At 36.5% G+C, this 12,726-nt stretch overlaps 2 protein-coding genes across 4 annotated transcripts in view; one reads left to right on the top strand and one right to left on the bottom strand.

Annotated features, from left to right (window-relative positions):
- SUV39H2 (SUV39H2 histone lysine methyltransferase) overlaps nt 1-3,647 on the top strand; it is a 21,332-nt gene extending 17,685 nt beyond the window's left edge. For all 3 annotated transcript variants that reach the window (XM_025853458.2, XM_025853459.2, XM_025853460.2), the window contains 3 exons: nt 546-692; nt 2,052-2,181; nt 2,980-3,647. In XM_025853458.2, coding sequence (XP_025709243.1) covers nt 546-692; nt 2,052-2,181; nt 2,980-3,086 — 384 coding nt within the window. In that variant the 3' untranslated portion in view covers nt 3,087-3,647. The remainder of the gene's footprint in view (nt 1-545; nt 693-2,051; nt 2,182-2,979) is intronic.
- Nucleotides 3,648-7,020: 3,373 nt separating this feature from the next.
- Nucleotides 7,021-12,726, bottom strand: part of DCLRE1C (DNA cross-link repair 1C) — a 31,464-nt gene continuing 25,758 nt past the window's right edge. The window contains 4 exon segments of the mRNA XM_025853455.2: nt 7,021-8,044; nt 8,047-8,751; nt 10,935-11,029; nt 11,812-11,900. Coding sequence (XP_025709240.1) covers nt 7,833-8,044; nt 8,047-8,751; nt 10,935-11,029; nt 11,812-11,900 — 1,101 coding nt within the window. The 3' untranslated portion in view covers nt 7,021-7,832.

Genomic DNA, 12,726 nt, shown 5'->3' with positions numbered 1-12,726 from the left:
TTAAGAGTCTCTTATGGTTTGTCTCCCTCTCTGGTTTCACCTTGTTTTATTTTTTCCTCACTTCCCCTATGATCCTCTGTTTTGTTTCTTAAATTCCACATATAAGTAAGGTCATATAATTGTCTTTCTCTGATTGACTTATTTCGCTTAGCATAATACTCTCTAGTTCCATCCACATTGTTGCAAATGAGTATCTTGTAAATTTAGTCCTTTACATTCTGTTATGTCCTACAGAAAGCTATAATTGGGTAGCTTTTTGAACATCTGAATAAATTGGAATGAAAGTAGTACTGTCTCAATTTCTTAACTGTGGGTTGTCCTAATTCCTGTCTTAAACAGCCTTGATTCTTTTGCAGTCATTTCTGCCCTTAGTTTTCCACATCTTTCCATCCAGCTCTTCTAGAGTACTTTGTGTGAATATTTGTTTTGATGACACTTTAATTTCTTTACCTTTGTAGGCATTAGTATGTTAATAAATTTATGGATGAGTGTGTTTCTTCAGTTCAACAATAGCTATATAATATACTATAGTTTTTTCTTTTTAGGTAATCACAAGTGAAGAAGCTGAAAGACGGGGGCAGTTATATGACAACAAGGGAATCACATATCTCTTTGATCTGGATTATGAATCTGATGAATTCACAGTGGATGCAGCCCGATATGGAAATGTCTCTCATTTTGTGAATCACAGTGTAAGTGATACTTAAAGAATAGACAGGACTAATCAACTTAGCATTGTTTTTAATGATTTTCCATAGTTGAGGAATAATTATCTTTAAATTACTTACCCTTCTCATATTTCCAAAGTATAATACAAAGACCTCTTTGGTTAGGTTATGGTATTATTGCTGTATTAGGAAAATTCACTGAGGTGCCTACACAATACCATGCGTTTTGCAAGAGTTTTTATGTGTTACTTCATTTAATCATTCCAAAACTTTGTAAGTTGGGTTTTGTGTTAATGTAGAGGACGAAGTTAGTGAGCGGAGGAATTAAGAGGTAGAAGGGTTAGGAATCACATGCAACTGTAGAAGTTAACATGTAACATGTTAATATACTTGTAAGATTTAAGAATTTGCAGAGTAAGTATTTAGGGCTATTTTTCTAAGTTACCAGTTACTATTTTTAATTCATGTTTGAAAAGAACTTAGAATACAGCTGGAACCCTGATTATAGAATTTATACTCTTTCAACTATTTCTAAAAATAAAGGAGATGATTAGTTACTGGGTACCTACTAAGTGCCACAGATAAGGGTAAGTTATGTAGCTGCCCATATAAGAAAGTAGGCCATGCTAAACTTATGATGGATTTTATACCAAGAAACTAGTTTACGTTTAGTAGTGAAATGTCAGAAACCTTCTGAGTCATTTGTTGTTTTTTGATTTTTAATGTTTTTCTTTTTAATTTTTTTCAAATTTTTTTCTTAATGATAAATTTGAGATACTCTCAAAACAGATGTATTCTATACAAGGACAATTAAACACTTATTTTGATTTCTTAGGATGATTCACTAGATGTTTCTTCTTGCATTGTCCAGAATTTAATATAGAATTCTCAAAATATTAAACAATTCCAAACAGAGGTTAAAGCAATGAAACTCCATTCAGTATAAAATTTGAGTTTTATAATGCTGACTTTTTTTTTAAATAGTTATATTCTATTTCACATTACTTTTCTCTGTATCACGTTACTAACTGAAATGAACTACATACAGGTGAAATGATAATGTTATCTAGGGTTTGCATGACAAGTCCTCAGAAAAGTTAAAAGGTTGAGACTAGGTGAAACAATTGGTAAAAATGTTAGTAATTGTTAAAGCTGCAGGGTGAATGTATGTGGATTTATTATTTTCACTAGTGTGTATGTCTGAGATTTTCTATAAGTGAAAACAGTATTTTTTAATTTACGTGCCTCAAAGACCACTAAACAATAAACAGTGTAATTCTAACAGAACTTAAAAAATAATAGTCGAGAAATTATTTTATATGGAATGTAGAAGAGCCTGTTCATGTCATTTTTACTTAAATGGGTTCTAATGTTCCTTCTTAGTGTGACCCAAATCTTCAGGTGTTCAATGTTTTCATTGACAACCTTGACACCCGTCTTCCCCGAATAGCATTATTTTCCACAAGAACCATAAATGCTGGAGAAGAGCTCACCTTTGATTATCAAATGAAAGGTATGGTTCTCAAGTACGGTTTGATTGGTGTTCACTTGTTTCCATATGAAGAATCAGAGTAGGAAAAGACCTGAACCAAAAGATCTGAATGAACCAAGCAAATATTAAAGAAGAGAAAAAATGAGGCTCTAAGAGTTGTCATTTTACTCAAGGTCACAAAGCTAATCTGACAGAGGTAAAACTAGAATCCAGGTCTGCCTGACCTTGAGCTGAGTAATGCTCTTTTCTCTGTATTCACGTTGCCACCTGCTTTTTTCATAATTTCCATTTATGAAAGCTTATCATATACATCTTTTCTCTATTATTTGTATTTTAAAATTGTAAGGCATACATTTCTGAATATTTACTAAGAGATGTATATTCAAAAGATTGAAAATACGACTTAAATCACAAGTGAACTTATTCCATTCCTACTTGGATTTGGCTTTTTTTTTTTTTTTTTAAATGGTACTTTTATTTGCTTTATTGTGACAATATCTTTTTCTTTGTTTTTTTCTAAGTATTAATTACAGGGTGTTACTATTTGGCCTTGCTTTATGGCCCTTAAGTAATGTATGAAATTGAATGATTGTGTATTGGATTTTCCCAGTTAAGTTCCATCATTTCCGAAAGCTGTTCTTTTAAGTATGGGCTAATAGTATATGCTTTTATCTCTTACTAGCCCACACCGTCCTTTCAAGATAATTCATAATGATTTGTCTCTGAATATTCACATTTACTTAAAACTGATAGAAAATTTGAACTTCCTCCTGAATTGTCTTAATTCTTACTTCTGTATTTCTTTTTCTATGTAATCAGGTTCTGGAGATATATCTTCAGATTCTGTTGACCACAGCCCAGCCAAAAAGAGGGTCAGAACTGTGTGCAAGTGTGGAGCTGTGACTTGCAGAGGTTACCTCAACTGAATTTTCAGGAAATAGAGCTGATGATTGTAGTTTTGTTTTTTTCTAATGGTAACATTTCAAAAAAGTATTTGGGACTCTTCTCATATTATCAAGATTATATGCTATGTTAATTTACAGTTCATATTTCAAACTATTGGCCAAATGTATTACTGATGCTTCTGAAGAGAACACAGGGTCACACAGACTAGTTTGAAATACACATATTTAGTAGATACCAAACATGAAAACTATTTACATATGAGCATATACATAACATAAAAAGTCTGTGTGAATAAAGAAATGCCTCCTTCAGTGTTTAAGCATTGAATTGATAGCGTAACAGTCACTAAGATCAAATATTCAACCTGCGTACCTTGAATTTAGAGAAAGTTAATTCAGTTTGGACAAATATATACAAGTGCTATTCTATTATGTTGTCATTCCCATTATTACTCACTGTACTTGTATTTGAGACAAACAGATGATACTATATACCATTTTCCTACTTTCATTAAAATATTGGGTCTTACTCATACATAAATTTAAGGTTTAAAATTAAATATAAAAAAATTTACAGCTTAATTCATATTTTGAAGCAATCTAGACTGTTATGAGTCATGTATGTCTGAACCAGTAATTCTTAAAGACTTATTCCCTTAAAAGAATAATTTTCCAAAAAGCTCTACAATTCTAGAATGGCTGGCCATTATGCTGCTTCGAAAGGCCGGGGCAGTAGGACCACAAGAGGGTTTTTGGAGTGCTGGGCAGAGGGAAGGGAGCACTTGAAGGGCCCCTCTTAGTAACGCGAATTAAGAGATCCATGTTGAGTTCCTCTGGTCTAGACATACAGCAAAACAAGCTACTCCTGAGTGCAGTTGCACCTAACAGTAATGTTTCATACAATACATTAATAATACATTTTCTGAATTTCAGGCAGTTTTAACATTTCCACCAAATTTAATTATTTTTCTATTTCCTGCAGGCTCTTAAAATAATCTATATTTTGGACTGATACTTATTTTTTATACATGAATTTTTTAAATGTGATAAAGCTAAACTTGGCTTGGCCAAAGTGTGTACCTGAATAATGAGAACTTTTTTTACTTGAACCATGAAGACTGAAATGGACTATATTCCTCGGTTTTTGTTTTGCTGCATAGTAAAACCTCAATCGGGGAAAAAAACGTGTTTTCATCTCTGTCTTGTGGCATTTGTAATCATGGTGTCCAACATGAAGGTAAACGCAGCAAGTAAATCTGGCTTTCAGTATTCCTAATTAAATTATACCTAAGCTCATTGCCCCGTTGCTTTAATGACCTAAAATAAGTTGGGGTAAAACTGAACTGACTTCAAGAATGCAGCACTTCAAATATCTTCTTAATCCTTAACCTCTTTTTTGGGAGAAGCTACACTTTATTATGCATTATGTTGCTACCACATGACTTTGCTCTTTCATAATACAGGGTAAATTCTTTACACGTTTGGAGTCTCAGTGTATTAACCAAAATCTGCTGAAGGTGTCAAGGAAAAATACATTTTTTGGTGCCATTTCTTAGGTTTTCTTTATGAGAAAATAGTCACATGGTGTCAGTGGTGAGAAAGCATCACAGATTTACAGGTGCTCCAATGGCCAAGCTTACTTTGAATTATAATTCTTACAGGTTTAAATATGTAATTTTAATATTCTTAAAAAGTCAGTGTTCTACTGTCCAGTTATTCTTGTCTACTTCTTGTGTTAAAAAAAAAATGTAATGTAAAACAGGAGGGCAAAGGGAAAGTGGCTATTTTCAGTAAACTTGTTTCATTTTGTCCTTATTACTAGAAATTTAATGGGTCTTTGAGATTTTAATTACCTCTGTTACCTTTATTTTATTAAAAAGCTGGACTTAATCAGTAAAATAGGAACTCCGTACATGAAGCTGTTAAAAGCCTTTAAGTCAACATTTAGCTTCTTTAGTTTCCCAAGTTGTCAGAATTTGTTCTCTCAGTATAAATATAGACAATATTCAAGGGTGATATTTAGATCGAGTTTAAACTGTAAATCCACTGTGCAAGTTGTATTAGTATCATTGTTTTCAGTACCTACATGAGGATCGTGATACACGGTAATCTCAGGGTCTTTTCCCCCGCTCTGTGCAAAATCCAGACTGCATATATTTTTCTTACAGTTCATTTTTCTTTAGCAAAATAAATTTAGTTTGGCATTTGATTTTCTATTTATCGTGGCTTAGCTTTGTTTCTGAATATTTTACCGTCATTTCCAGTAAGGCTTACAAAAGGGTCAAAAAAACACCCATGTATTCTGGACTACTTGCTTTTGCGATTAACCGAAGGTTTTTATACCATTCCTTCAAAGTTTATCATTGTCATGGTTGATCCATTTGAATATTAAAGTAGAATTTTACATAGCATAAAGTGAATATGGATGGATACTTGTAAAATGTCTTGAGCATTAGTCACCAGGTTACTTGAACACATTGTACTAAATAAAAACTGCCTGGAACTGTAAGGGAATTTTAGATGGAAAGCTCCTATTCTTTGAGCAAGCTATTAGGCCCTTTCTCTGTGCTCCTCATAAACCCGTGAGGCTGGCGCTCTCAATCCTATACTGGTTAGGTAACATTAACACACCCAAGATCACCCAGCTCGGAGCCAGTAAACTACCTATCATGTCCTCAATTTTGTACTTAGTTTAAACAAACATGTAACTCTTGGATTCCTCTCTAAGGCAAATGTGGCTAGTCACGGGCTGTTTCTGATTATCTTGGTTTTTGAAACTTTTTTTCACTTTTCCTTTTCTACTTTACAGTTCTTAAAGTAAAAACCAAGTAGCTACTAGAATTAATCCTGCCCAGGGCTGCGCTCTTTTTCAGAGGCATTATTTCATAGTGGCTAAGACCACGGACGCTGAGCTTGAATTGCCTGCGTTGTCAGTCCCAGCTTCACCCCTTCCCAGCTATGTGAACTACCTCTCTGTGCCTTAGCTTCCTCATTTGTGAATGGGGAGAATAAATTTATCTACCTCAAAGGGTGGTGGTGAGGAATAAAGGAGTTGATATCTAGTGTGTAAAAAATGAAGCATCACAGCGTAAGCACCATATGTAAGTATTTGCTACAATTATTCTGTACTGTAAGCCTGTACTTTAAAATCTTTGGTGACCACTACAAGTTGTTTTGTGTTGTATTTTTTTTTTTTTAAGTTCTAGTGCTCCTAGCCCTTAAATTCATTCAGCTGGCATTTATTATGCTAGGTTCACCTACAAAACAATGAGAATACGGCAGGATGTAATACTAAATTGACAATGTGATTATAAAGTGCTAAAAATTTCAGAAGAATGTTTCCAGGCACGTTTTGAATCCCTACTCTGGGTTGTAAGCTCGACTGTTAAGATGAGGTCTTTGGTGTCAGTGAATATATAGTTACATTTGATTATATGATTTGTAATAATGAAATGTAACTAATTTTTAGAGCTATAAATAAAAAATGAAGTCTCTGGGTTCTTGTATTAGGCCTATTGTAGTTGACTTGATATTCAACCAATGATCTGCAATTTCTAGTGGTCTCTTTAGTGATTTTATATTCACTTTGCATGTAAGTAATGGTACTCATAGGAGAGAGAGGTAAAATGGGATGAATGTATTTTTACCCCAGTCATACTGAGTCTGTGGAATATATTTCATCAAAAGCTGGGAGTAGCTCTTGAGCTAGAAAAAAGGGATCAGTGCGGCGTGGTGATAATGTATATATCATTTAGTTTAACTGATCTGCAAATTGTTTTAGACTCCACTTAAACTCGTTTTAAGTGAAATCTCTCCTTTCGCTTCCTTAATCTGTAAAATGCCAGCATACCTCAAAGTGTTGAAGAATATTTAATAGAACTTTATTAAACACAACTATGCAAAAACATAACCCACTGACGGACTTGAAGGAAATCAAACAACTCACAGAACACACTTATGCTTTTGCCATTTTAATTATTTTCTTTTAGGTCCTAATTTTTCTGCTTTTAAATTTGTCATATTCACACCAGCATTCTTAAGTGATATATCTTTTGAGATATATAAGGGCCTGATTTTTTGAAGTGTTTTTATGACCCTACAGGATATGGTCGTCTATTGTGGTCAGTGTGCCATGGGCACTTCTGTTGTTGGGTGGAGTGTTTTGTGTCAATTCGATCCAGTTGGTCAACGGTGCTATTCAGTTCTGTACCCTTGCTCACTTTCTGTACCTTAATTCTATTGCTGATAGAGGAATGGTCGAGTCTCCAGCTAGAATTGTGCATTAGTTTGTCTTTCTCCTTGGTTTTTGCTTTGTATATTTTGAAGATGTTTTTAAGGTACATACACATTTAGCATTGTGTCTTCTTAGTGAACTGGACCTTTTGTTAGAAATTTGTGTGATATTAATACAGTCATTCCAGCTTACTTTTAAGTAGTATTTAGGTATCTTTTCCCATCCTTTAATTTTAACCTACCTGCATCATTCACAGTGAGTTTCTGAGAGACTGTATCTAGGAAGGTTGTTTTTTCACTGTTTTCATTGGTATGTTTTGACCATTTTCACTTAATTTCACTTATTGATGTCTGAAATTAGTTCTACCATATCTTTTCTGTTTATCACTATTTTATGTTCTCTGCTTCCCCTTTACTGCCCTGTTTTAGCTTACAGGACCATTTTTAAGTACTCCACTCTGATGTGTCTGTCATGATTTGGACTCTTACCTCTTTGTGTAGGGTTTTTAGTGGTGGCTCTAGAATGCAAGGTTTTTAAGTATCTAAGAGTGAGCTTTTTCTTTTTTCAATGACTATATTCTCACCAGTTGCCAGCTTCTCATGTAAATATTGTAAATGCTCTCCTTTAGGTAGCTCAGCTTCTGGTGTTGAGGGAATTTCAAAATCTGAGGAGCTCTGGGAATCTGCATTGGTGCTAAGATTTAGCAGCCTTTTCTCCTGAGGTATGTGTTTGCCACTGCTTAGAGCGGTTCTCCAACACTGGGAACTATCTTTACATCTTGATCTCTGTGTTTCAAGTCAGAATAAGTATCCTTTGGACAAAGTGTATTTTGTTCCATCTGAGTGGCAGGAATATTCTCTTTAATTCTTGGTCTGTAGCTACTTTTGTTTAAGGAGGTAATATCCCCACTCTTTCTCTCTTGGGATGTTAACAAAACAGTATCAGATTGGCTGTCCCACCCTTGACTCCCTTGTTCAGATATGTGTGTTGACTGAGAAGAATTCTGGGAAGAGATGTGAGTTGATTCCCCATCAGAGTCACTAAAAAGCTTCGGTGACTGAGAGCCCCCTGCCTCTGTGGAAGAAGGGTGGTGTTCTAAACCGTCATCTGTGATTTCATCATTTCTTTTAAAGAATACTTCCCACTGTGGTACTTCTACATCAGCCTTTTGCTGGTGGCATGTGACAGCACCCAGGTCTTCTTTCAATGAAGCTGGGGTTTGTAATTCTTCTTCACTTTCGCTGTTAGATTCTTCACAATCTATAAAGTTGGCCCAAGGAAAGGTTTGCATACTCTCTGCTCTGAGGTAGCCGGTGCTTGGTCTCTCTTGTTCAGGCTGGTTTTGTGGTGTTGCGGTCATTACAAATACCTCAGGGTGAAGCGTTAGCTGGTATGGAGCCTTGTGCCTTAACGGTAACGGCAGAGGATCATCAAAGAGGTCTTCCTCCTCCTCTGTGGGGAAACACAGAATGCAAAGGGAGCCAATTTGTGCTTTTAATGTAAAATCCGATTTGTAGCATTTAGCTATGTTTCCCTTTGGTGGAACTGCAAATAACAGGTCACTCTTCTAAGAAAAAGGATTATTTTGAACAATTTAACTACTGCCCGTCAACTAATGGCAGACTTTAAGAATATAGATCTGTGTTCCCCACGTAGGCCACAATGCCTAGACCAATGGTTCTCAAACCTGGCTGTTCATTAGCCTCATTCGGAAAGCTTTTTATTTTTTATTCATTTATTTAAGTAATCTATGTCCACCATGGGGCTCAGACTCATGACCCTGAGATCAAGAGTTGCGTGCTCTTCTGACCAAGCCAGCCAGGCGCTCCTGGAAAAACCCTTCTCAAAACTACAGCCTTCTGTCTCTCATTCCAGACCTACTGAATCCCTGAAGGTGGGACCCAATAACTTTTATCTGTGCTTTAAGTTCTGTAGACGACCGTTCCAACAACCAGTTTGCAAACTGTATGTGCTCGGCCAATAGTAGATACTCAGTGAATTAATAAAAATTTTTGTTCTGTGAACACTTTGATACCTACTTTGTGCATGTTATGGGCTAAAATGGTTGTGTCCTCTAAAGTTCCTAATTTGAAGCCCTAGCCCCAGGTGTGACCCATAAGATAGGATTAGTGTCTTTGTAAGAAGAGGAAGACAGATTGCTCACTTTCCATTTTTACGCACGGATGGCACGTGGAAAGGCCAGGTGAGCACACACTGAGAAGGAGGCTGTCAACAAGGAAATGGGCCCTCTCCAAGAACCAAATCTGCTGGCACCTTGACCTTGGACATCCCAGCCTCCAGAACTGTGAGAAGTAAATATCTGAGGCTAAGTCATCCAGTCTCTGGCATTTGTCATAGCAGCCTGAGCCAGCCAAGTGCACAAGGCTGTATAAATACTGAGGGGAACAAATGTGCCAAATGGGGCTTAATTTGAAGTGTCACGAACTGGAAACCAACGAATTTACTGATTTTTTTTTTTTTTAAAGCATGTTACATTAGCAATATAATGAGCCAATCCCCTTAAATTCTTAAAAGGAGGAAACGAAACCTTACTTGGAGAATGAAATTCTCATAAACTGAGTAGGCATGTAATTTGGGGGCTGGGGGGAAACATATTTTCCTGCCTTCTAATGACACCTTACCTAAGAAGAAAGTTGAATGCTCATGAGACTACTGTCCATGGCAACTTAAGTGTTCTAATGTTACCTCATAACTACCTACTTAAAAAGAAAACATTTTTTTCCCAGTGATAAAGGATGTAGCTAAACACCACATTTTTTAAAAGCTACCTTTAAAAAATGGACCACAGAGATCATCCTGCTCACGTTTTACCAGTGTGGAGACCAGCCTAGAGAAGTGGTGTGACAAGACTCTGGGTCAAAACCCGATCAGTTTGATTCCTGGCTCTGCCTAATCCTTAAGCAACGATTTATCTCCTTTCCTGAAGGACTTAAGGTTACTAAGATGTCTAGCAACTATATTTGGAATCATTCTCAGCTCCAAGATAGGGCTTTCTTTCAAAACACAGATTATAAATTTGTTTTTGCCACAGTTACGTTTTAGGCAGTATTTCTGTATCATCTCTAAGTTGAACAGTTTCCTATTCTTCTATACCACTATCACGGTATGTTTCAACTGTAAAAATGTGGCAAAACATTTTTCATATTAATGCATCTGTATGTTATCTAAACTACCAAGTTTATTTCTGATACTATGAATTCTCTTATGACAATATAGAAGTTTTAAATTTCTCTATATGAAAACAGAGGCATATAACAGAAAATCAGTGTTAAAATCCTTAATAGCATTTATACAAGCTGATAAACACACCTAAACCCAATTTTTAAAAAGGACATATTACAATTCTTAGATACTTTCCACCGTCATGTCTGTATAACCATACTGGATAACAATTGGACAACAAACCTGCAATTTAACCCAATAATGAGAGGTATAAAACAGACTTAAAGTGAAGTTAAATGTACAAAGATGACCATTATATAGCCATAATGCAAAGTCTGAGTGAGACTGGCTCCCAGGCCCACCTCTGTCCAAAGCAGCTTTCACCAGACCAGAGTGGGGGAAAAAGTCTTGCATGGAAACCCACACCTCTGAAACCAGGGTAAGTTTCTTACCTGAGTCTAGGTGAGTTTTTCTAGCTCTCTTCAATTTTCCAAGTGGTTTGTACTTTGGCTCAGTACTTTGGGAAGATCGGCATAAAGGCTTTAAGCTGAAACGAATATGAATATTTTATTTTTTCCTGTGGGGAAAGCTGCTAGAACATAAGCATCATTTACAGAGATTATAAAAACTTGGCCATGTGGAAAATCATGTATCTACTTTTAAAAACTGAAAAGCCATGTTTAATAATTTAAAAACCACTTCACTGTAATAAAGTGGTAACTATAAGCACTTAAATACAACCTGTTACACAGCTAATTGTAGGAATGAGGGAAGGCAAAACTCCTGTATTTGCTCTTGCACTGCAGAAAAGCAGGTCCCTATTCTACAGAATTTTTTTTTTTAATTTTATTTATTTGACAGAGACAGCGAGAGAGGGAGAAGCAGACTTACCGCTGAGCAGCAAAACGATTAAGTAATACAGCGACACCTGGCATTCAGGGAATACAGTATAGCGGGATGCTTACTCTTCCCTGTGTAATGGGGTTTACTTCTCTCTCATAAGAATCTCACAAACCTGATCTCATTCTAGAGGCTGAAAGCTAAGGCACAGTGATGATAAAATACAAAAGGGCACGGAAATAAGACCTGAGGATGGCCTGCCCTTTCTGAGGGCCTCACTGCCAACGGCTTCCTTGTGCCAGATTCCCAGAAGCCTTCAGGATTATATGTAACACACCCACTTGAAGAAAGCCGTCGGGCTCCCAATCAGAATCGTATTTACAGCCATGCTCACCTTACTTACATCCTTGCCCCCGTTCTTAGGCCCAAAACTAGTCGCAGCATCCACCCTGTTCAACAACAGAAGTTCCACAAGGAGCAACTACTCACATTTCTACAACCTTATCCACAGTCGTGCCTATTGGGATGACATTTGGATATACGTTCACAGGACAGATGTAGCTCAAGAAATCTTTAATCTAGAGGAAGGAAAATAAAATGGGTCAATTATCTCTATGCTGAAAAATCGGGGTGTTAGAGAAGCAACAAAAGGGAGGCAGGACAAAGAGCAGCAGCAATTTCTTATGGTGTGGTTCTCAATACTAGCTGCACATGGGGATCACCTAGGGGACCTCTTAGGAAAAAGAAACACCCAACACTCAGGCCCACCCCCAAATCCTTTTGATACTGAGCTACAGTGGGGCCTGGGAATCAGGATATTTAAATGTTCTTCAGGTGATTCTGTTCCACAGTAAGGACTAGGAATTACTGATTAGTGGAATTCAAAGATTCTATTTTTTTTTTAAGATTTTATTTATTTATTTGACAGCGAGAGAGCATAAGCAGGGGGGAGGGGCACAGGGAGAGGGAGAAGCAGGCTCCCTGCTGAGCAGGGAACCCATTGCTGGGCTCGATCCCAGAGCCCTGGGATCATGACCTGAGCCAAAGGCAGACACTTAACCGATTGAGCCACCCAGGCACCCCTTTCTTTAAATGACGTTAGTTTCCTTGTCTAAGAAAGTCACCCATAATTAACTAATTCCCCTCAAGTAAATTAGAATTAAGCTGAATATTTAATACACACAAGAAAACAAGGTCTTAGAATTGCATTTCTTCCTCCAATAAAATGGGGAAATTGCATCTTCCAGGATGCTTGATTTGTTCTAAATTTATCCTAATCTAGAGGACAACTGCATGCAAAAATTTCATGACTATATTTTCTGCAAAGTTCAGAATGCTAAACAGGAACTCTGTCACTATTCCCCAAAACATCTCTACGATGTAGACAAGTTTCAGCTTTGTCAT

Source organism: Callorhinus ursinus, unplaced genomic scaffold (assembly GCF_003265705.2).
Source record: "Callorhinus ursinus isolate GAN/ISIS: 27379988/994484 unplaced genomic scaffold, GSC_fseal_2.0 scaffold36, whole genome shotgun sequence".
Classification (NCBI taxonomy): domain Eukaryota; kingdom Metazoa; phylum Chordata; class Mammalia; order Carnivora; family Otariidae; genus Callorhinus; species Callorhinus ursinus.
Note: the sequence above shows the minus strand (reverse complement) of the source record. Positions and strands in the feature narration are given on the sequence as shown.